The sequence below is a fragment of the Dreissena polymorpha genome, chromosome 6, assembly GCF_020536995.1.
Source record: "Dreissena polymorpha isolate Duluth1 chromosome 6, UMN_Dpol_1.0, whole genome shotgun sequence".
Classification (NCBI taxonomy): Eukaryota; Metazoa; Mollusca; class Bivalvia; order Myida; family Dreissenidae; genus Dreissena; species Dreissena polymorpha.
This window is the reverse complement of record NC_068360.1, coordinates 41,296,332-41,321,033: the sequence shown is the minus strand read 5'-3', so window position 1 is coordinate 41,321,033 and position 24,702 is coordinate 41,296,332. Positions and strand designations below refer to the sequence as shown.

The window sequence follows — 24,702 nt, the reverse complement described above, 5'->3', positions numbered from 1 at the left end:
GAACAATGTGATTAAAGCGGAAAGTGTTGTGCCTGATTAGCCAGTGCGTACTGCACAGGTTAATCTGGGATGACACTTTACGCACATGCGTTAAGCCCAGTTTTCTCAGAACAAGACACATGATAATACAGGTCTGCTTGGATCTAACAAAATGCATGCTGTTTCAGGGAGATAGAGGAGAGAAAGGACGCCCTGGCGCCAAGGGTGTCATGGGATTGGCATACAAATCTGAGAAGGGTGACAAAGGTGACCGTGGCCCCGGGGGCCCCCCTGGCCCCCCTGGAACTTCCAAACTGGAATCCACAGGAGGGAATACAACGATTATTGGTATGTTTTCCCCAGGAATGATCATATCGTTGTTCAACCTCCAGGAATTATCACAGCGCTAATGAATTGTTAGTTGTTTGCAACCCTCTAAATGATCAGAGTGCTAAGCATCATGGAAATATCATTATTATTTGTAGGACCTTAATTTTTGTTGATTTCCTGGGTTGACTAATTAATACATTTAATATGAATAAACAAACACCAAAAGCATTGTACCTGTTTTCAAAACATGCTGTTCCATTGGTTGAATTTCCTTGCAGAGTTTGGCACGAAATCAGATATCTCATTTATTGTTTACCAATATGATAATTATTTTAATTGCCTAATGTCCCACACAAAATCTAGAAGCATAGCATATTTAAGTGAACATGTGTTCCACTTACAAAGACGATGTAGAATAATTGATATCTAAAAGATTCAACTTTATCTGGCCTCTGGAAGTCTCAAATAATAATTGGCTAGCTGAAAATTTGATGTTTATCTTCAGCTTAATTTCCATTAATGGAAATCATAGCTCAGATGTAACAGGCATTTTCATTGGTCAATATATTAATGTCAGACTAAATCACAATACAATCATGAAACAGAAAAGAGTATATCTCCATGTTATTAGTAACCTACCGGTGAAACCGGAGAAGGACTTATGGTTTGCGCTCTGTGTGTCTGTCGGTCTGTCACACTTTTCTGGATCCTGAGAGAACTTTGGAAGTTCTTCATATTTTTTCATGAAACTTGAAACATGGACAGATGGCAATATGGAGATTGTGCACGTCATTTCATTTTGATCCTACGTGAAGAATTTTGGTTGCTATGACAACAAATAGACTAGAAATATTGCTGAAAATGGTGGATCATGCGATAACTTTAAAAGTTCTTCATATTTTTTCATGAATCTTGAAACATGGATAGATAGCAATGTAGAGATTATGCACGTCATTTCATTTTGTTCCTACATCAAGAATTCTGGTTTCTATGGCAACAAAAAGACTAGAAATACTGCTGAAAATGTTTGATCCTGCGATAACTTTAAAAGTTCTTCATATTTTTTCATGAAACTTGAAACATGCATAGATGGCAATATGGAGAGGTAGGGGACTTGTATTGCTTGGCAATTGTCTTGTTTAATCTTATCATTAGAGTCTTGTTCAGGGAAGATTGGGCTTAATGCATGTGCATAAAGTGACACCACAGGTAAGCCTATGCAATCTGCACTGGCTAATCAGGGACAAAAATCCACTTTTATGGAATTTTTTATTTACAGAGAGTCTCTTTAAAAAAAAATCCAGTCTAGGCGGAAAGTCTTGTCCCTGATAAGCCTGTGCCATATGGACAGGCTAATCTGGGATGAAACTTCACGCACATGCATTCAACACATATGTAAGACAAGATCATAATGTACATTGTAGGCACAAAGAGAAGTAAATGTCTCTATGTTGTTTAATCTTGTCATTAAATGTTGTGTCTCATCCCTTCCTCACGCAGAAGAAAAGTGAAAAAGCTGAATGTAAACACCATGAAACCAAAACAGCCTGCGAGTAACTCACAGTCTGTTCTGGTTTTATGCAGTTTGCTGCACATCAGTAATTTGAGTTTTGAATATAATTCTTTGAACAACATGAATCTAGAAAGGTCTTAAATGTTATTTAATGTTCTAAGAGACTGCAAAGGCCTCAAAATGGATATTTATTCGGCTAAGGGTTAAACAAAATCAGTGTTTAGGCATTTTTCGGTTCCAGGACTTCCCGGTGATCCCGGAATGAAGGGCATGAAGGGAGAGCCCGGTAACGATGGTCTCCGTGGATACCCAGGACAGGATGGACTTCCAGTAAGGGAATATTTAATTAGTATGCCTGATTTCTTAAACATTCTAAATCATTCTTGATTTTGGACGAATTAAGAAAACTGATTTCATTGGTTGATTCCTTTTATTTGTAAAACTGGTTTTAAGTAACTTGAAAGTGTTTTACAAGACTGTATTTTTGTTGTAAATGATGTAGTATTACTGTAGAAAATATGAGAAAAGTGACTCCAGAATGTGTATTAAAGTTTTTTCTTGAAGCACAAGCTGCAAATGCCTTCTGACATAAGCGCATCTCAGTATTAATGGTGCAACTTAACCTTTGCTTTGCAGGGTCGCATGGGCAGCCCCGGAATGCAGGGAGAAAAAGGTGTACCTGGTATTGCAGGTCCAAGAGTGAGTAAAATATACCTTGCAATAAGCGGAAAATATTTAAATGGGGGATTCAACGTGAATATTATCCAATATTATGAATTATTATTAACAGCAGGATACAGGTTTTTGAGTTGGGGGTGCGGGGTTGGGGGTGTTGCAGGCTATTTAACCATCATCTTCTGTTAAATAATGGAATACTGCAAAAACCATGCAACAGCATGCAATAGGCACAAACTCACACATAACTGTATGTTTCACTTCTTATAGGTTGATATATCATTTAAAAGGAGCAAAGTGGTGAAAGTGACGTAGTACAAAATATATGCTTCCTAAAAACGTTTGACTTGACAAATCTGTAGTTTTAAAGAAGGTCGAAGCTTGGCAATTTAGGGGGCGAGTATGTGGTTTCTGTATGCCTCTAATTCTGTCTCTGATGTGCTTGAGCAACACATCAGAATCAAGGTACATTAGGAGATAATGATAACCTTTAAAACATGTAATATAAGGCTGTGAATCTTATGAATAATATCTTTTTGTGTTGTTTTCAGGGCAAACAAGGTCTACCAGGTATTCCTGGCTTCATGGGTCCCAAGGTATGCACAGGACATTTTTTTCTAATTAACAGAAAAATGATTTAAATTTCAATCATGATATATTTTGTTCATTATTAGTGTTAAATTGCGAATATTACCACTGCATGTGCCTTTAAAATACTTTTTTCATCTGCTGTATATAGAAACTTCTTAAAACAGGAATTAAAGATTTGTGTTTGAAGTATTGTAAAATCATTATTATTTGATCTGTGTTCTGAGAAAACTGGGCTTATTGCATGTGTGTAAAGTGTCATCCCAGATTAGCCTGTGCAGTTTGCACAGGCTTATCAGGGATGACACTTAACGCTTTTATGGTATTTCAAGTTTCAAGAAAGTCCCTCCTTACTGAAAATCAATTTTAGGCGGAAAGTGTCGTCCCTGATTAGCCTGTGCGGACTGCACTTGCTAATCTGTGACAACACTTTACGCACATGCATTAAACCCAGTTTTCTCAGAACAAAGATCATTTGTTGGACATTAATTTCTCATTGATTTTGCGGGTTCAACACGAACGCATGGGAAAATGACCATCACAAATTCCTATGTTTTTCCCCCTATATCAGCAATCAATGAATTAAAGTGACCATGAAAATGTAAATAAAAAACAAACACACAATTTCAGGCCTACGAATATAAATTATATTATAAATTTTTAACACAATCACTAGCCACATAGTCATTAAGAAACCCTGATTATGGCACAAATTGTGGTCATAAATATGTTGATAAGAACAAATACAGTGTTGTCTCAGGCTCAAAACCTTTAAATAAGTGTTATAACAATATAGTGCTGTATATGACATTATGACCAAAAGCCCTAGTGGGATGAAATATAGAAAATAACAGATTTTTTTTCAAAGGCTCAATACCTTGAAATAACTGTAAATAAATAAATAAATAAATGTAGTAATAATATATATGCAGTACTGCAGGTAAAATCATTACCAAAATGTAATAGCACTCAAATAAAGCCCTTAATTGACCAAAATAATAGTACCGGTATTTTTATGCCCCCCTTCGAAGAAGAGGGGGTATATTGCTTTGCACATGTCGGTCTGTTGGTCGGTCTGTCTGTCGGTCGGTCCGTCCACCAGGTGGTTTCCGGATGATAACTCAAGAACGCTTGGGCCTAGGATCATGAAACTTCATAGGTACATTGATCATGACTGGCAGATGACCCCTATTGATTTTCAGGTCACTAGGTCAAAGGTCAAGGTCACGGTGACCTGAAATAGTAAAATGATTTTCGGATGATAACTCAAGAAGGCATATGCCTAGGATCATGAAACTTCATAGGTACATTGATCATGACTCGCAGATGACCCCCTATTGATTTTCAGGTCACTAGGTCAAAGGTCAAGGTCACAGTGACCCAAAATAGTAAAATGGTTTCCGGATGATAACTCAAGAACGCTTTTGCCTAGGATCATGAAACTTCGTAGGTAGATTGATAATGGCTGGCAGATGACCCCTATTGATTTTCAGGTCACTAGGTCCAAGGTCAAGGTCACAGAAACCCGAAGTAGTAAAATGGTTTCCGGATGATAACTCAAGAACGCTTATGCCTAGGATCATGAAACTTCATAGGTACATTGATCATGACTCGCAGATGACCCCTTTTGATTTTCAGGTCACTAGGTCAGAGGTTAAGGTCATGGTGACTTGAAATAGTAAAATGGTTTCCTGATGATAACTCAAGAACGCTTATGCCTAGGATCATGAAGTTTGATAGGTAGATTGATCATGACTCGCAGTTGATCCCTATTGATTTTCAGGTCACTATATCAAAGGTCAAGGTCACGGTGACCTGAAATAGTAAAATGGTATCCGGATGATAACTCAAGAGCGCTAATGGCTACGATCATGAAACTTCATAGGTACATTGATTATGACTTTCAGATGACCCCTATTGATTTTTAGGTCACTAGGTCAAAGGTCAAGGTCATGGTTACCCGAAATAGTAAAATGGTTTCCGGATGATAACTCAAGAACGCTAATGCCTAGGATCATGAAACTTCATAGGAACATTGATCATGACTCGCAGATGACCCCTATCGATTTTGAGATCACTCGGTCAAAGGTCAAGTTCACGGTGACCTGAAATAGTAAAATGGTTTCCGTATGATAACTGAAGAACGCTTATTCCTAGGATCATGTAACTTGATAGGTAGATTGATCATGACTCGCAGATGACCCCTGTTGATTTTCAGGTCACTAGGTCAAAGGTCAAGGTCACGGTGACCCGAAATAGTAAAATGGTTTCAGGATGATAACACATGAAAGCTTATGGCTAGGATCATGAAACTTCATCGGTACATTGATCATGACTGGCAGATGACCCCTATTGATTTTCAGGTCACTAGGTCAAAGGTCAAGGTCACAGTGACAAAAAACATATTCACACAATGGCTGTCACTACAACGGAGAGCCCATATGGGGGCATGCATGTCTTACAAACAGCCCTTGTTATCCCCCGCCAGAGGCGGAGGGATATTGTTTTGGCGTTGTCCGTCCGTCCAGCTGTCCGTCCGGCCGGCACTTTTGTGTCCGGAGCCATATCTTGAAAGTGCTTTTGCTGATTTCATTGAAACTTCGTATGAGTATATATATGCATAAGAGGATGATGCACGCCAAATGGCATTGTACACCATGTGTTAAAAACAGAGTTATGGCCCTTTGTATCTTGAAAAAATGCTTTTTACTATAGCCACTTTTGTGTCCGGAGCCATATCTTGGAAGTGCTTTGGCAGATTTCATTGAAACTTGGTATGAGTATATATATGCATAAGAGGATGATGCAAGCAAAATGGCATTGTACACCATCTGTTAAAAATAGAGTTATGGCCCTTTGTATCTTGAAAAAATGCTTTTTACTATAGGCACTTTTGTGTCCGTAGCCATATCTTGGAAGTGCTTTGGCGGATTTCATTGAAACGTGGTATGAGTATATATATGCATAAGAGGATGATGCACACCAAATGGCATTGTATACCATCTGTTAAAAACAGAGTTATGGCCCTTTGTATCTTGAAAAAATGCTTTTTACTATAGTCACTTTTGTGTCCGGAGCCATATCTTGGAAGTGCTTTGGCAGATTTCATTGAAACTTGGTACGAGTATATATCCCCCGTCAGAGGCGGAGGGATATTGTTTTGGCGTTGTCCGGCTGTCCGTCTGTTTGTCCGTCACTTTTGTGTCCGGAGCCATATCTTGGAAGTGCTTTTGTGGATTTCATTGAAACTTGGTATGAGTATATATATTGATAAAAGGATGATGCACGCCAAATGGCATTGTACACTATCTGATAATAACAGAGTTATGGCCCTTTGTATCTTCAAAAAAATGCTTTTTTAGTGTCAAATATAACACTTTAGGCGGGGGATATCAATTCAATTAATTTGCTTGTTTTTTCTATGGGTTAAAATGCACCATTTTCATTGCCAGGGTGATCGGGGAATGGACGGTCTTCCCGGACTGTCTGGTATTCCAGGTATGAAAGGAGAGCGCGGCTTCTCTGGAGACAAAGGAGACCTAGGACCTCGTGGACCCCAGGGCCCGCCAGGTGTAAGTGTATTGGCGCTTAAAAGTCAATTTTTTATTTACAGACTGCACTTAAAAACAAATAAACAATGTAACCACAGCTTCTAGGGGTTTTTAAGCTCCTTTGCAGGGTAGCTGCATGATTTTGTATAAAATAAGCTATTAAAGTTTTAACAATTTGAAGGCAATATTGGTGTGGAGTTGTTGGCTGCTATTTTTAAAAGTTCTAATTCAAATGAATGGCGCACATTCCTGTCTATGTTTTCAATTGCGATGTTAACTACACACTTGAGTGACGTTCTGGGAAAATTGGGCTTAATGCATGTGCAGCCGGCAGAGGCTAATCAGGGAAAACACTTGCCCCCTTTATGATATTTATGCCCCCCTTCGAAGAAGAGGGGGTATATTGCTTTGCTCATGTCGGTCTGTAGGTCGGTCGGTCCGTCCACCAGGTGGTTGTCAGACGATAACTCAAGAACGCTTGGGCCTAGGAACATGAAACTTCATAGGTACATTGATCATGACTTGCAGATGACCCCTATTGATTTTGAGGTCACTAGGTCAAAGGTCAAGGTTACGGTGACCCGAAATAGTAAAATGGTTTCCGGATGATAACTCAAGAACGCTTACGCTTAGGATCATGAAACTTCATGGGTAGATTGATCACCACTCGCAGATGACCCCTATTGATATTGAGGTCACTAGATCAAAGGTCAAGGTCACGGTGACCCAAAATAGTAAAATGGTTTCCGGATGATAACTCAAGAACGCATACGCCTAGGATCATGAAACTTCATGGGTAGATTGATCATGACTCGCAGATGACCCCTATTGTTTTTGAGGTCACTAGGTCAAAGGTCAAGGTCACGGTGACCCGAAATAGTAAAATGATTTTCAGATGATAATTCAAGAACGCATATGCCTAGGATCGTGAAACTTTATAGGTAGATTGATCATGACTCGCAGATGACCCCTATTGATTTTCAGGTCACTAGGTCAAATGTCAACATCACGGTGACCCAAAATAGTAAAATGATTTTCGGATGATAACTCAAGAACGCATATGCCTAGGATCATGAAACTTCATAGGTAGATTGATCATGACTCGCAGATGACCCCTATTTATTTTGAGGTCACAAGGTCAAAGGTCAAGGTCGCGGTGACCCGAAATAGTAAAATTATTTTCGGATGATAACTCAAGAACGCTTTTGCCTGGGATCATGACACTTCATAGGTACATTGATCGTGACTTGCAGATGACCCCTATTGATTTTCAGGTCACTAGGTCAAAGGTCAAGGTCACAGTGACAAAAGTCGTATTCACACAATGGCTGCCAGTACAACGGACAGCCCATATGGGGGGCATGCATGTTTTACAAACAGCCCTTGTTTTCATTTAAAGCAAGCCCTTTTTGAAGGAAATCCAGTTTAGCTGAAAGTGTTGTACCTGATTAGCCTGTGTGGACTGCACAGGCATATCAGGGATGGCACTTTATGCCCATGCATTAAGCCCTGTTTTCCCAGAGTAAGGTACTTATTATACTGGTTAGCTAAATATGTAAAACGATAGGCTGGTCCCTTGTACATTTAACAAGAAAAATTTCCATTACATCTCAATAGGCAATATTGGTTCAATAACAATAATGTTACCAGGGTCCCGGAGGCGGCGATGGACCCCCAGGTGAGCCCGGACCGCCCGGACCCAGGGGACCCAATGGTGAGGACGGTCTGCCAGGATTCCCCGGATCTCGTGGTGAGCCTGGACCAGAGGGTTTGAGAGGAGGTCCCGGAGTTCCCGGACCACCAGGACCTCAGGGTCTTGATGGCCCGAAGGGTGACAGAGGTGAACCTGGACTGCAAGGTGAGACTGCAACTGAAGTTGTTGTTAAAGTTATTAGCTCGGCTGTTTTCGGAGAAAACCGAGGTATTGTCATAGCCAGCTTGTCGTGTCATGTCCGCCGTCCGCTAAAACCTTGACATTTTCAGGGCTCAACATTAACCTAAAAACTAACTTAGAAAATGTACTTGCCCTTACCGTAAAGCCACTTGCCCAAACATGAAATATCACATTGACTGTAAACCTCATATTTTTTAAATAAAAATCAAAATGATACACCACAACAACTTAAATTTTGCACATTTAACAAAATGATTACAGCAATGAAAGTCTTAATTTAATGCTTTGTGCTATTTGTTGCCGTTGCCTGGGCGGACAACTAGATTATAAAATAACTTGCCCGGACCCAACTTTTACTTGCCAGTGGCAATAGGACAACTGTTAATGTTGAGCCCTGTTTTGTCAAGGTTTTGAACATTGGCCTTAAAAGTGCTTCAACCTACAACTTTGAAACTTCATATGTAGCTGCACCTTGATGAGTTCTACATGCCACACCCGTTTTTTGGTCACTAGGTCAAAGGTCAAGGTCACTGTGACCTTTAAAAAAAATATATATAAATTTCTGACAATCTTTCATTTATTAAAATCTGCACCCGCAACGTTATGCGGTGCTGTTGTTTTAATTATCATTTCTATTTACTTAGGTTATGAATATAAAAGTATTGTTTTGTAGTAATTAATATCAATTTTTAATATATTTATTAACATTAAACTCAAATGTTTTTTGTAAAAATAATTATAATTCAACTAAAATGTTGATTGTAATAAGAATTAAAATTACATTTATAAATATTAATTGTAAATGTTTTGAAGATATTTAATTGCATGTCCTCAAAGATTTAAACCCCTACACATTTATGATATGTAGGATTTCCCGGATTGGATGGCCTTCCCGGACCACAGGGTTATCCAGGTGCCAAAGGTGAGCGTGGCTTGAAGGGTGAACCTGGACAGTCTATTTCTGGAGAACCAGGCCGAAATGGTGATCCAGGAAGGGACGGAATTCCAGGTGCAAAGGGAGAATCCGGACCAAGAGGGTTGCCCGGATTACCTGGAAACTCGTCAGTTGGTCGACCTGGGCTTCCGGGACAAAAGGGTGAACGTGGTCCATCTGGTCTGCAAGGCTTTGAAGGCAGACCTGGATTTAACGGACGGGATGGTGAGAAAGGTGACCGCGGTGGCCTATGCAACTCGTGTCAAAACGGAAACAAGGGTGAGAAGGGAGATTCAGGTTTGCCAGGTAGACCCGGGCTTCAGGGAGGCCGTGGACCGGAGGGACTGAAAGGTGAAAAGGGAGAACCCGGATTTGATGGAATGCCAGGATTGCAAGGAGCTAGGGGAAATGATGTAAGTGAAGTGTTTAGTTTTAACTCTTTCAGTGCTGGAACCGAATTTTGAAGGTCTTTGCAAACAGTTTGGATCCAGAGGAGACGCCACAGAACGTGGCGTCTCTTCAGGATCCAAACTGTTTGCTATTCTGATAGTATTCAAAATGAAGAAAATGCTAATTTTATCAATTCAGCAGACGACATTTTAGCAGACAACAAATTTCCCAGCATGCAAAGGGTTTAAATGTGTCTTACTGTCGCTTGATTGGTCATTGTTGGCTCATGTACTACTTAAAAGTACGTTCTGGTACACATAGTGCCGGGTGTACAGAAAAATATACTGGTGCTGAAAAGTACCCTGAAGTATGGTCAGATGCCTTTAAGTGGATTTTTTGTACTTTAGATACATTGTAGAACCTGGGGGCAACCTTAAGAGAACCTGGGGTACTTTGAAGTAGTACTTTAGCAGACAACGACCAATTGAGCCTCTCTGTCAGTTTATCAAGTTGTTGTATATCATTGGATTAAGATAAAAAAGTATGAAAAATATACTTTCTTAAAAATGTATTGAACAGATTACCCATTTTGTATAGTTGTTTTGATTCTTAAAATCAACATTAATTGTGTTCCTTAATACTAAAGTTTAAATAATTTATGCCAAGAATACAGATTCATAAGCGCACAAGTGCTAATAAAGAGGATATTACCCTTTAACATAATACATATGTTCAAAAATAGCTGATAGCCACCTGGCTATTGCTAACATAATTTTATGTTCATGATAAGGTTACAATATGATGATATATATAGACTTTATTAGCCTGGGCTTAATGCATTTACAAATTATATTGAGGACAATAAGGGAGAATACATCTGTACAGGCTTATCAGAGACGACTATTTCCGCTTTTGTGTATAAGTTTTGGTTTTATCGAAAGTTTCTTCTGAATGAAAATCCAGTTAAAGCGGAAACATCTTTTCTGAATTAGTTGTGCAGATTACACAGGCTAATCTGAAATGACCCTTTATGCACATTACCTGTGCAGATTACACAGGCTAATCTGAAATGACCCTTTATGCACATTACCTGTGCAGATTACACAGGCTAATCTGAAATGACCCTTTTTGCACATAACCTGTGCAGATTACACAGGCTAATCTGAATTGACCCTTTAAGCACATAACCTGTGCAGATTACACAGGCTAATCTGAATTGACCCTTTAAGCACATTACCTGTGCAGATTACACAGGCTAATCTGGTATGACCCTTTATGCACATGTATTTAGCCCAGTGTTCCCAGAACATGGTTGATATGTCTGCAAGTAATATTATTCATGGGTGAAAGTTTTCAGTATTAATACTGATTTCAGTATTTTGCATAATTTTTGTCCTTAATAAACTATAGTAAAAATTGTTATATCATCATCATTCGACCAGATTTCAGTATTTTTAAAAGTCTGCACTTTCACCCATGTATTATTTTGTTACATACTCCAGGGTGAGAAGGGAGAGCGAGGTTATGACGGACTTCCAGGTCTTCCAGGAAAAGATGCACAGATTCCATCAAATTTTACAATGCGTAAGCAATTCTTTTTTGTGGTTATAGTGTGTGGTTTTTAATATGTTTAAACTAAATGCATAATTTATAATTTTGAATGATAATTTATATCTTGCTTTGTGATAAAAGAGTGAATAAAACCAGTGAAAAAAATTCACATAAGCTCGACTATAATGATCATATTTTATAATTTAATTCTTGCTAAATCGAATTTCCTTACATCTTTTTCTGCTACATAAAAAGTTCATTTCGATCTTCAATTTGTTTGGTATAGTAAACAATGATAAATATTGTCCTAGATTTCCACTTCAACAAAATGGTTTTAACAAAGGTGTTATTTTTAGCTCACCTGTCACAAAGTGACATGGTGAGCTTATGTGACCGTGTGATGTCCGAGGTCCATTGTGCGTGTGTGCGTGCGTGTGTGCGTGCGTCCGTCAACAATTTGTTTGTGTAGACAGTAGAGGTCACAGTTTTTCATCCAATCTTTATGAAATTTGGTCAGAATGTTTATCTTGATGAAATCTGGGTTGGGATTGTATTTGGGTCATCTGGTGTCGAAAACTAGATCACTAGGTCAAATAATAGAAAAACCTTGTGTAGAAATAGAGGTCACAGTTTTCATCCAATCTTTATAAAATTTTATCAGAATGTTTATCTTGATGAAATCTGGGTTGGGATTGTATTTGGGTCACCTGGGGTCAAAAACTAGGTCAATAGGTCAAATATTAGAAAAACCTTGTGTAGACAATAGAGATCACAGTTTTCATCCAATCTTTATGAAATTTGGTCAGAAAGTTTATTTTGATCAAATCTGGGTTGGGATTGTATTTGGGTCATCTGGGCTTAAAAACTAGGTCACTAAGTCTAATAAAAGAAAAACCTTATGTAGACAATAGAGGTCACAGTTTTCATCCAATCTTTATGAAATTTGGTCAGAATGTTTATCTTGATAAAATCTGGATTGGGATTGTATTTGGGTCATATGGGGTCAGAAACTAGGTCACTAGGTCAAATCATAGAAAACCCTTGTGTAGACAATGGAGGTCGCAGTTTTCATCAGATCTTAATTAAATATTGTCAGAATGTTTGTCTTGTTTAAATCTGTGTTGTGATTGTATTTAGGTCATCTAGGGTAAAAAACTAGGTCACTAGGTCAAATCATAGAAAACCCTTGTGTAGACAATGGAGGTCACAGTTTTCATCAGATCTTAATTAAATATTGTCAGAATGTTTGTCTTGTTAAAATCTGTGTTGGGATTGTATTTGGGTCATCTAGGGTAAAAAACTAGGTCACTAGGTCAAATCATAGAAAACCCTTGTGTGGACAATAGAGGTCACAGTTTTCATCAGATCTTAATTAAATATTGGCAGAATGTTTGTCTTGTTAAAATCTGTTATGGGATTGTTTTTGGGTCATCTAGGGTAAACAACTAGGTCATTAGGTCAAATCATAGGAAAACCTTGTGTAGACAATAGAGGTCATAGTTTTCATCAGATCTTAATGAAGTATAATCAGAATGTTTATCTTGATAATATCTGATTTCGGATCGAATATGGGTCATCTGGGGTCAAAAATTAAGTCACCCGGCCAATTCTAGTAAAACTTTGTGAAGATGAAAGAGGTCACAGTTTTCATCACATCTTGATGACATTTTGTCAGAATGTATTAATTAATGAAATCTTTCTTGGGATTGTATATGGGTCTGATAGAATTTAAGTTGATGTAGCAAGGTTAGTAAGGTGAGCCATTCAGGGCCATCATGGTCCTCTTGTTCAAATATTTAATTAAATTAACCTTAAATTGAAATACCTATCAGTTCTCTGAAGTATGGCATATTGTTGGCAGCTCTCAAAACTAGGTGTAAAAGTAAAATAAATCTGTAGGTATTCTATTTTAAAAAATACTTATGTGTTAACTACATAAATATGTTAACTGTATTCTCAAGTAAAAGCCACTCTTGTGATAAGACACATGGAAAATTAAAACTCATGTATTCTTTAGTACAAGTGGCACTTGTGTATAAGACCAACAGAGAATTGAAATCATAATTTACCTTAACCCATTATGCCTAGTGGACTCTCACATCCTTCTTAATGGAATCAATTTATTTACAAAATAAGTGATGTCTAGTATATTTATTTCTATATTTAGAACATTTCTTTCATAAATTCCTTTAAGCAAACAGCGCAGACCCAGATGAGACGCCACATCATTCGGCATCTCATCTGGGTCTACGCTGTTTGCCAAAGCCTTTTTTCTAGACACTAGGCATCAATGGTTTAATGTATCAAACACAATAGTTCCTTGTTCAAGCCTCAATGTTCTTCTGTGTCTGTTTCAGCACCCAAAGGAGAACGTGGTGATCCGGGATTTCCGGGAGAGCCTGGACCTGTTGGACCGAAGGGGCCACAGGGTCCGCGTGGAGCCCAGGGTATAGCTGGCATCCAGGGAGAAAAGGTGAGACTTGATAAAATGAGCTGTGTGCTGGGAAAACTGGGCTTAATGCAAATGCATGAAGTGTCATGACAGATTAACAGGCTAGTCAGGGACAACACTTGCAGCCTCTTTTAAATGAAAAATCAAGATGTTTTTGTGAAACACTATGTCCCCCCATATATTTGACCTTTGACCTTGAAGGATGACCTTGACTTTGACCTTTCACAACTCAAAATGTGCAGCTCCATGAGATACACATGCATGCCAAATATCAAGTTGCTATCATCAATATTGCAAAAGTTACGGCTAATGTTAAAGTTTGACGCAAACAAACCAACAAACTAATAAACAGACAGGGCAAAAACAGTATAATCCCCAGTAAACACTGGGGGACATAAGAACACAAACGCTGACATTGTCATCCCTGATTAGCCTGTGAAGACATGTTACGCCAATTCACAAGGCTGGTTTTCCCAGAGTTAGCGAAGGTGGTAAGAACACCATTATTTACTGGATTTGCATGTCACTTTAAATTTGGTATTATACCCATTTGAATTTGCATAATAGTCATGAAAAATATTGATTTGTATTTTATATAATTACTATACACTAAAATTAGTAATGATTTTGGTGAAAAAATATATTTGAAATATCGGGTCATTGTTATTTTAGCACTGATTCAACAATTATAATATGTATTTTTTTTCCTTTTGTGGCAAAATTATTTTAACATATATTCTTAAAACAAGTTATCTAAAATGTACAAGAGATAACATGTCCAATTTTTATTAAATGATTATACAAATACTATCCTCTAGGGTAACCCCGGATTTGATGGCACTCCCGGTCGTCTAGGTGAGAGAGGTGACAATGGGCTGCCTGGGCCGAAAGGAGAGCCCGGATTCGGCATGCCCGGTCGCCCGGGTGAGAGAGGAGAGCCAGGGCAGCCAGGATTACCCGGCTTGCAGGGCATGAAGGGAGACAAGGGTGGACCAGGTGAGGATGCTTTGAATGTGAAACTGTTTGAGCCGCGCTCTGCGAAAAAGGAGCTTATTGCATTAGTGTACGGTGTCATCACAGATGAGTCTGTGAAGTCAGCACAGGCTAATTAGTGATGACACTTTTGGCAAAAACAGGATATTTATTTGGAAGAGACTTCCTTGAAGCAAACAATTCCATAAAAGCGGAAAGTGTCGTCGCTCATTAGCCAATGCAGACTGAACAAGCTTATCTGGGATGATGCTTTATCCCATCATCAGACGTGCTATGTCGAATTAAACCACTGTGGAATAAATTTTCCTCTATTTCGGCAGTGCTGAAATATAGCTGCGATGCGCGGCGGAGAATGGTCATAATACTCGGAATCAACTATAAAGTAATCATTTTTAGTAAACTCGAATCAGATTCAACAAAACAAACAATCTTGATACCAAGATTTAATATATTTTTAACACATAATGCAACTCAAAAAGCAAAAAAACATTATTCACAAATATTAAGTGCGCGTACTTGTGACGTCATTTTTAACACGTCATACGACACAATGCATGTTCTTTCACCTTAAAGCTGCAGTTGTTTAGTGTTGTTTTTTTCGTTGTTTCTTAAAAATAGGGGACGTCGAGGTATGATAAACAGAAAAACAGGTTAGTTACTGATCTTTTTGTAATGTATTAGGCTTGGCACGATTAAAATAATGAAACAATGTTTGCTTAAAATAACTTTGGGATTTTCCATGTTGTTCGATTTTCCTATTCTATTTTTAAAGAAATAATTTACTGATAAAGAAAATTGATGGGATAAATCGAATACTAGGTTGGTGCCGAATAAAGCAGAGTTTATTTTGCTCTGCACGAAAATCTGAACCACTCACCAAGGCTCGTGATTCAGATTTTCTAAGCCTCGCAAAATAAACTTTGCTTTATTCAGCACTGACCTAGTATTCTCTATTTACGCACTTGCATAAAACAAAGCTACCTCAGAGTGAAACTATTATGTGGCCTTTCAATGAACCTGTATGGTGTGGTAGGAGGATCATAAATAAATAGTTAGAACTACATGTATGCATTGACAACCCTGTGTCACATCCTGCAGGGGTCAGTAAGTACCCATGTTTCAAATGTATCTTCCCATGACCATTACCTAAGAATAACCCAGCAATTACATTATAACTAGGCAAACATCAGCTATGCTGAATGGTATAACATTATCTTGTATGTCATATTGCAGTGACGTCAATCAATAAATTAATGAAACATTTGGACAAATAGACAGACCCTTTTTCTAAAAAATTGATCAATTGTAAGATTAATTATTTAAAAATTGTGCTTAAATTGTTTCAAAATACAATATCATTACTAATATTAAAAGAAATTCACCACCCCCAACAACCACAACAGCTCTTTATTATAACTGTAAAGATTCACCAATCAGAATGCATGTTGCATTTAATGCTTAATATCCATTAGTCAAATGCTGAAAAATAAGGCTCGGATTGAGCTTAAAATGATTTGTTGTAGTTGATTGGCCAGTTTGTTTGTACACAGAATAAATAGTATGTTTGTATTGTCACGTCTAGGTGAAACCGTGATTGTTGGCAAAGGAAACAAGGGTGACCGCGGACCAGCAGGACCTCCGGGTATTCCAGGACGAGACGGGTTTCCTGGAGGGAAGGGAGTCAACGGAGAACCTGGAGTGCCTGGACTGGATGGGTTGCCAGGACGGAACGGAGATCAGGGATTCGACGGCAGACCAGGAGAACCAGGACCGAGAGGTATGTTGGGCAATAAGAGGGTTGGGTGTAAAACTCTTGAATCTTCTTATAATTTGTAACCTTCTTATAAGTCCTAAGTGGCATTTACATTATCTTCCTTTAAAAAAAACACATAGTATTCAAATACATACATTATGGCCTCACCAAACAAACAACAATATGGTATTAAAATTAAAACACAATGTATAAAAAATAGCCAATTATAATGTGACCTCTCTAAACTTTTCTGATCATTAAGAGGAGATTAGATCCTATTTGATTTTTAAAAATATTGTTCAGGATTGACCGGCCCGCGTGGAGATAAAGGAGATCGTGGATTGCCTGGACTGCCAGGACAGGCTGGACCCCTAGGGGAGCCCGGACTCAATGGACTGAACGGTCTACCAGGTGAATAACATGAGTGTTCTAGTTAATTATTCTTCTGTGAATTATTTTTCTTTTCAAACTTAATTATTCTGCTGTGAATTTGTGTGTTCTATTTAATTATTCTTCTGTGAATTATTGTGTTCTATTTAACTATTCTGTTGTAAATTATTGCGTTCAATTTAATTACATTGTTGTATTCTGCTGTGAATTATTGTGTTCTATTTAATTATTCTACTGTGAATTATTTTTGTGTTCAATTATTCTGTGAATAGTTGTTGTTTTTTCAATTTAATTATTTTTCTGTGAATTATTGTTTCCAATATAATGATTCTGCTGTGAATTTTTCTCTCAATTGAATGATTCTGCTGTGAATTATTGTGGTACAGCATTTTGTGCGGGAGTTGAGTTGTTGTTACTGTACCCTGGATACCAGTTGGTGGGTTCAATACATAACTTATTATCTCTCATTTTGTTTCCCAAATGCGGGGTAGAATTGGTTTGCACATCATTTGCTAGAATTAAATACATGCAAAGTGAATTTGATGGGATACACATTTTTATTACCCAGGTGGGAAGGGAGAACCCGGTATTCCGGGAGAATCTGTGATTGGACCCAAAGGAGACTCAGGCTTGGATGGACTTCCTGGAGCAAATGGTCTCCCTGGACGAAAGGGAGAACGAGGTAAGCGAAAATGTGTTGTTGGTTAAAAAAGAGGCACCATTCCGACTATTAATTTGATAATCCATTGTCTGGCTCCATGACTAAAAATATTTGTTATAAAATCTTAAACTTAATCTTACATATTGTAAAATCATATGTAATGGGTCATTAATTTTTATGTCCCCCACCACTATAGTGGGGGATGTATTGTTTTTGCCCTGTCTGTTGGTTTGTTTGTTTGTTTGTCTGTTTGCGTCAAACTTTAACATTTGCCATAACTTTTGCAATATTGAAGATAACAACTTGATATTTTGCAAGCATGTGTATCTCATGGAGCTGCACAGTTTGAGTGGTGAAAGGTCAAGGTCTTCTTTCAAGGTCAAAGGTCAAATATATAGGTTCAAAGCGGCGCAGTAGGGGACATAGTGTTTCTGACAAACACATTTCTTGTTGTTCATTTTTTTGGCTTAACAGATTCACGAATTTTACACAAACACATGGAAAAACAAATTCAAAATCAGATACCTACAAATTTACTTGTCTACAAGTCATTTTGTTTTAACCGCAAAATTTCATGCCAACAAATAAAAAAGATTTTTCAGTAATTTGCCAAAGTAAATTAGCACTCATTAGTAACAAGCTTTTTTTATTGGTCAATACTTAAAAACACTAATTAGTAACAAGCTTTTTTATTGGTCAATACTTAACAACTAAGTTTGAGGCTAAGAAAAATTGAGATTCTTATTAAAACTATGTCTTGCAAAGCAATATAATTCCATTCACCTCAGTTTTTATGGGCTTGAAAAAATGGTCCCAACTTACTCTCGTGACTTTGGTCATATGACCATAATATTCTAAAATCTCATCCAATCATTTATAAACGTCTTCATATTGAATGTTTCTGCAGAACTTATATTTTGCAAAAATAAATACTGGTATTTTCTTTTTGGTGGCAAATTTCACAAGATTATGAATAAGTTCTTAAATAAATATGTCAATATATCAGGATTGCCCGGACTGAAAAAATGCGTTGGTATGTCAGGATTGCCCGGACTGAATAAATGCATTGGTATGTCAGGATTGCCCGCACTGAATAAATGTGTTGGTATGTCAGGATTGCCCGGACTGAATAAATGTGTCAATATGTTAGGATTGCCCGTACAGAATAAATGTGTTGGTATGTCAGTATTGCCCAGACTGAATAAATGTGTTGGTATGTCAGGATTGCCCACACTAACTTAATATGTTGGTTTCTAGGATTGCCCGGACTTGATGGTCTTCCGGGAATGAAAGGAGAGCCAGGATCAGATGGAATCCCGGGCCTGGATGGTGTTCCCGGACAGAAGGGTGACATTGGACCCGAGGGGCCCCGTGGTCTGCCCGGTTTCTCTGGTGAACCAGGACTCCCTGGAATTCCAGGTAAAGGGCAGTTTGGAGCCATAGATTCTTGTTTGATACTCGTTAATTTTCTTGGATAAAAATTTGTGTTGTTAAAATACTTAAAAACCATTGTAAAGTATTAATGGCTTACATTTAAGGACAATTAGAAGTTGTTTTAAGGCAACTGCATAATTATGCTTCAACAATATTTTATGTCAAAGAAAACAAATGAATGTAGAGTGGTTGAAGTCATATAATCTTCTACTCAACATAATAATATATTCCAGGAAATGTTGGTGCAAAGGGTGAAGCCGGTTTGCCTGGAATAAATGGACTCAGTGGAGCCCGCGGTGGAAAGGGAGAGCCAGGGCTTCCAGGAATGGATGGGCTTCCAGGCCTGGATGGTGAACCCGGACCTAGTGGCCCTAACGGAGCAGATGGACTTCCAGGACTGCCAGGTATGCGTGCACTGCAGGGATTGATTAGACAAAAAATATGACAGGAATATTATTATATAATATTGGTTCTGGTGATTTTGCATTTGAATTTGAAGAAAAGTAGGCAAACTATTGAATGAACTTTTGACTAATTTTTTTTTTACCTCTAACCATTTAGTGCAATAAGATATAACTTGTAGTAGGTCTGTTTATCTGATTGTTTATTCTAGTATACATTTAGTTATGAAATTTCTCATTTCCAATTGTGCTTGCATTTAAGAACCAATATTGAAAATGCTGTGGGTTGTTTGCAAGAAAAAAAAGAAAAGATTACCAAATATTTGTATTTGTATACCCTTATATTAGTAATACAAATTTTATTTAGAGTCTGTTTGTACAAAACAAGTATAACATTAGCGATGTATCTCTATTAACGGACTTAGTCTTTGATCTTGTAATAACACAATGTTGACTCTGGTCTGAAGGCTGTATTTTGATGTTAATATTGTTGAATCAGGTCCCAAGGGTGACATGGGTGTGTTTGGATTCCCCGGAGAGCCCGGGCGGGATGGCCTGCCTGGATTGAATGGGGTTCCAGGGGGCAAGGGTGAACGGGGCTTCCCAGGTGTTAATGGTGAACCCGGAGTTGATGGTCTTCCAGGTAAGGAACAAAGTTTGATAATAAGTTATTATCTTTCGCCAAATTTAAGCAAAGATAAAATATTTTGTGCTGTTAATTGTTTTGTTGGTTACATTCACATTTCCAGTATTTTATGAGTATACAGTCGAAACTGACCTAACGGCCACCTGAATTTACCCGTCACCTGCAGACAACGGTCAGTCTGGAATCCCCCCGACAAAAAACACTCTAGATTACACCTGAATTAAACGGCCACCTGTCCATAACGGCCAACGGCCACTATATTCAACTCGGAAATTCATGTTTGAACTGATATCAATGGTCATGCGTCAGTCGTCTCGAGTCGTGAAAATTAAAAACACTGCACATTATTTGTCCGTCTATTTTGCGGGTTAAAGCGTTTGATAGCGGTAATTGCCTTTGATATTATAAAAGCTGCTCGCTGTGAGTAAACAAATAATAAGGTGTTGAGAAGGTTTGTTTTCTGGGGAAAATTGTGGGGGTTTCTTCAACAGAAAATATGTCAGAGTTTTTGACACCTTTAAAGTAATAATCGCTAATTAAATGACCGCTAATTAGAACATTGTACTTACAACATTGAGTATCGATTTTAAAATAACATTTTCGGATCATTCTTTAAAAGAGCTTTCTAGCGTTCACAACACTTCTAAAAGCAATCCGAATAATAAATCACGGAATAACAATGAGTGGTAAACATAAGTTCCTCACATCAGAGGAGCGAGTCAAGTGTTTGAAACTATTTGAATCTGGAAAAAGTTGGCATGTAATAGCAAATGAGCTCTGTGTTGGACGTACGCAAATGCAGAGTGTGCTTAAGCGTAAGCGAGAAATTATGGAGGAGTATATTGATTCAAATGCAAATGTGAGTTTAGAGCGTTGTATTTTTTATGAGGTTGTTGAATTAAAATGCTTTTTGCGTGATGTTTGGGTACAAATAAATTTAAACAAACTTGTTGCGTCTTTTTCTTTGAATTAGAACGGTACAATATCACCGTACTATCGGTTTATGAAAGCGAATCCGCTTTTTAGACTTGTATGGACGAGACGTCAACGGCACGTGACAAGTTTTATTAACTGAATGGTCGAGATGCATGATTAAACAATTATACTAGCGTTGATAAAGTCATTGCTTTAGTTAGATAACAATATGAAATTAAATCAATCTTTAAAATATTATTCTGTATTATTCAATGTAAGTAAATTATGTTATTATGCTGAGTTAACGGCAATGAGCATTTGTTTAACACTGTATGCAAACGACTGGGTGGGGTAACGACGTAGCAATACTACCAACTGACAAACCATCTTAAAATTGTGATCCAAATTCAACGGTCACCTGTGGACAACGGTCACTTTGGTCATTTCCCTCGACTGACCGCTGAATTTAGGTTTGACTGTATAACATTACACGTGTGTTTGTTATAGGAATGGAAGGTGATGTTGCAATATTTTATGAGTATATAACTGTACAAATATGTTTTGTTATTTGAATGCAGGGCAAGTATTTAAGTATACACATATAAAGTTTAAAGAAATGAAGCATGGGTATTTAACTGTACACATATGTTTAATTGTAGGTATGAAGGGTGAGGCAGGTCTCTCAGGGCTACCCGGGCTAGATGGAGCCCCTGGGCGTCCAGGTCAAGCCGGGGTCAAGGGAGAACCCGGACTGAGGGGATTAGATGGTCGACCAGGCACAAGAGGCGCTGACGGTATGTATTTAAGCCTTGTTATGGCAAAATTTAGCTTAATTCATTTGTTTGAAGTGGTGTACCTGATAAGCCTGTGCAGTCTACACAGGCTAACCAGGGACAACACTTTCCACTTAAACTGGATAAGAAGCAGAAAGTGTTGTCCCTGATTAGCCTGTGCAATCTACACAGGCTAACCAGGGACAACACTTTCCACTTAAACTGGATAAGAAGCAGAAAGAATTGTCCCTGATAAGCCTGTGCAGTCTACACAGGCTAACCAGGGACAACACTTTCCTTTTAAACTGGATAAGAAGCAGAAAGTGTTGTCCCTGATTAGCCTGTGCAATCTACACAGGCTAACCAGGGACAACACTTTCCACTTAAACTGGATAAGAAGCAGAAAGTGTTGTCCCTGATTAGCCTGTGCATGCTGCAAAGGCTAATTTGGGGCAAAACTTTATGCAGTTACAGTAAACCCACTTTTCAAAGAACAATACTCATTCGAGATTTATTGATACCTGAATGTATCATATGGTATTGTATGGAATAGTATACTCTATCCAATACTATATACTAATAATTTAATCATATTGGTTTTTAACTTGGCAGTTTCACTTAGACCCAAGAGGTTAGGTAAATCACTATGCTTTTTTTTTTAATATTAACTGGTAGCAACACCTGGCTTCTCTTTGGAATTTTAGGAAAGATAAACTTATAAATATAGTAATAAATTCAACCCCCATTCTTTTGAAAATCATTGTACATTACAACTTCTGAAACCCTTGTTTACTGGTAGATCGACATAGTGACCTTGGCATATAGAATTATCATTAAAAGTGTGCACATGAGTTGTTCATAAAAACTCAATGAAATTTATTAGCATTCCGTTGTTTTTTTAAATTATATATCTGTTTTTCTCATTATATGACAGGTGTTTACAATAATTGTAGATTACTGTACAGTTATGAGATTATAAAAAAGGGTTATAAAACCTATTTTCTCCATGCACAAGTTGATTTAGAAATTGAGGATACCCCATTGCATCATAAGCCATGTCTGCCGTAGATAAAATATGATAGACTCAAATGTTTAAATAAGCAAGATATATCCGTTAAAACAATGAGGTCCTTACTTTTGAAAGGGTCAAACACATTTTCAATGAAAGGTGAACCATATTCTGGTTCAAAATAGAAGGTTCCTGTGGCGTAGTGGATATGGTGCGTGCCTAGCAACCATGAGGTCACAGGTTCGATCCGCATTGTGAGTGTGTTTTTTAGATCTCCCCCAAATACACCAATTACTGGTTCTGTCCAGGAAATGGACAAGAGAGTGTTTCAATAGGCCTTATGCTTTCAATGCAATCAAGCTTCAACTAATAGGTTAAAACTTAAACCTCTTTTTCAGGTTTGCCCGGGTTGCAAGGTATGAAGGGTGAAGCAGGAGCAGTTGGAGTCGGTCTCCCAGGTGACCGCGGTATTGTGGGAGAACCAGGTCGGGATGGGCTTGACGGTCTCCCTGGTGTAGCTGGGCCAAAGGGTGAACCCGGTGTTCCTGGATTCCCAGGAATGAAAGGAGAGAGGGTAAGTGGGGGACAACTCAAGGAATTAGAGTGAAGCTATTATATTTCAGATCTGTTTCATACACACCTTGATGTGTATGCCACACCAATGAAGTCTTGTCTGGTTGTCTTTAGTACAGTTAGCAGAATGTAGGATTTTCAATTCTAAAACTAGTTGGGTTACTCTGAAAGAGATTGAAAAGTGTGTGTTAAGTAGAGTGCTTATTTCCTAAACCATGACCATATAAAACTGTGTATTTGAAACAAAAAACTATTTTAGCACCGGTGAATCTTTATTGATCAAATCAAAGGTATTTTGTACCACATTTAGGAAAGAAGGATATATTTTAATTATTTTAAAACATACTTATTTCCAGGGATTGGATGGTCTGCCTGGAGTATCCGGTCCACCAGGTTTGGACGGTCTTCCTGGAATGAAGGGAGTTGCTGGATTACCCGGACGTCCAGGTGAACCAGGGGCTGGCGGAGATGATGGAATAAATGGACTGGATGGTTTGCCTGGAATGAAAGGTGAAGCTGGTACCCCTGGACGATCTGGTCTACCAGGACAAGATGGGCTGAAAGGCGAGCGCGGATTACCTGGACCGGAAGGCCCTTCGGGTGAGTTATTGATTGGTTTCAATGAAAATGTTTCCAGCAAATGTCCTCTGGCAACTTCTCCGAAAATATTAGGACTAGTTGTTATATATGAAAAAGAGAAGCTCAATGCATTAGGTTACATTTTATTTTGGTTTTTATTGTATATTATTTGTCTCAAATCCAATAATTTCAGCTTAAGTTTTTTAGTCTTGTTTACCATACATTTACATTTATATGGAAATTATAGAACATAATTTACAATTATTACAAAACATGTTTCACAAGGTTAATTTTTCTTATTCAATACTCTCCACAGGCCAGTCCGGACTACCTGGAATGAAGGGAGAGGCTGGTTTACCCGGATTGCCCGGACTTGTTGGTGCTAAGGGAGCCCCAGGATTCCCGGGAGAGCCTGGACGGGATGGAGAAAAGGGATCTGTGGGATTCCCGGGTATGGACGGTATTCCCGGACGACCCGGAGACAAAGGAGAAAGAGGTGAGTTATACATGGCTTACTCTGCCATTTACCAAATTAGAAAGCAGCTTCAAATGAGTCGCGTTCTGAGAAAACTGGATATAATGCATGTGCGTAAAGTGTCCTCCCAGATTAGCATGTGCAGTCCGCAGACACTTTCCACCTAAACTTGATTTTCGTTAAGGAGGGACTTCCTTGAAACTAAAAATACCATAAAAGCGGAAAGTGTCGTCTCTGATTAGC

The 24,702-nt window shown here is 38.2% G+C and overlaps 1 protein-coding gene and 1 long non-coding RNA gene across 2 annotated transcripts in view; both read left to right on the top strand.

Annotated features, from left to right (window-relative positions):
- The window catches only part of LOC127834251 (collagen alpha-2(IV) chain-like), a 62,525-nt gene that overhangs the window by 27,504 nt on the left and 10,319 nt on the right, over positions 1-24,702 (top strand). Inside the window, exons 9-28 of the mRNA XM_052359938.1 lie at positions 168-327; positions 2,064-2,152; positions 2,459-2,521; positions 3,049-3,093; positions 6,538-6,657; positions 8,287-8,494; positions 9,399-9,877; positions 11,357-11,438; positions 13,763-13,878; positions 14,676-14,853; positions 16,433-16,627; positions 16,907-17,014; positions 17,562-17,675; positions 18,912-19,073; positions 19,322-19,492; positions 19,989-20,132; positions 21,710-21,844; positions 23,231-23,406; positions 23,762-24,005; positions 24,301-24,480. Of these exons, the coding sequence (XP_052215898.1) occupies positions 168-327; positions 2,064-2,152; positions 2,459-2,521; positions 3,049-3,093; positions 6,538-6,657; positions 8,287-8,494; positions 9,399-9,877; positions 11,357-11,438; positions 13,763-13,878; positions 14,676-14,853; positions 16,433-16,627; positions 16,907-17,014; positions 17,562-17,675; positions 18,912-19,073; positions 19,322-19,492; positions 19,989-20,132; positions 21,710-21,844; positions 23,231-23,406; positions 23,762-24,005; positions 24,301-24,480 (3,169 nt within the window). The remainder of the gene's footprint in view (positions 1-167; positions 328-2,063; positions 2,153-2,458; positions 2,522-3,048; positions 3,094-6,537; positions 6,658-8,286; positions 8,495-9,398; positions 9,878-11,356; positions 11,439-13,762; positions 13,879-14,675; positions 14,854-16,432; positions 16,628-16,906; positions 17,015-17,561; positions 17,676-18,911; positions 19,074-19,321; positions 19,493-19,988; positions 20,133-21,709; positions 21,845-23,230; positions 23,407-23,761; positions 24,006-24,300; positions 24,481-24,702) is intronic.
- LOC127834276 (uncharacterized) lies at positions 7,034-8,023 on the top strand. The gene is made up of 3 exons (XR_008027857.1): positions 7,034-7,206; positions 7,352-7,628; positions 7,919-8,023. It is a non-coding gene; the product is annotated as an uncharacterized LOC127834276 (long non-coding RNA).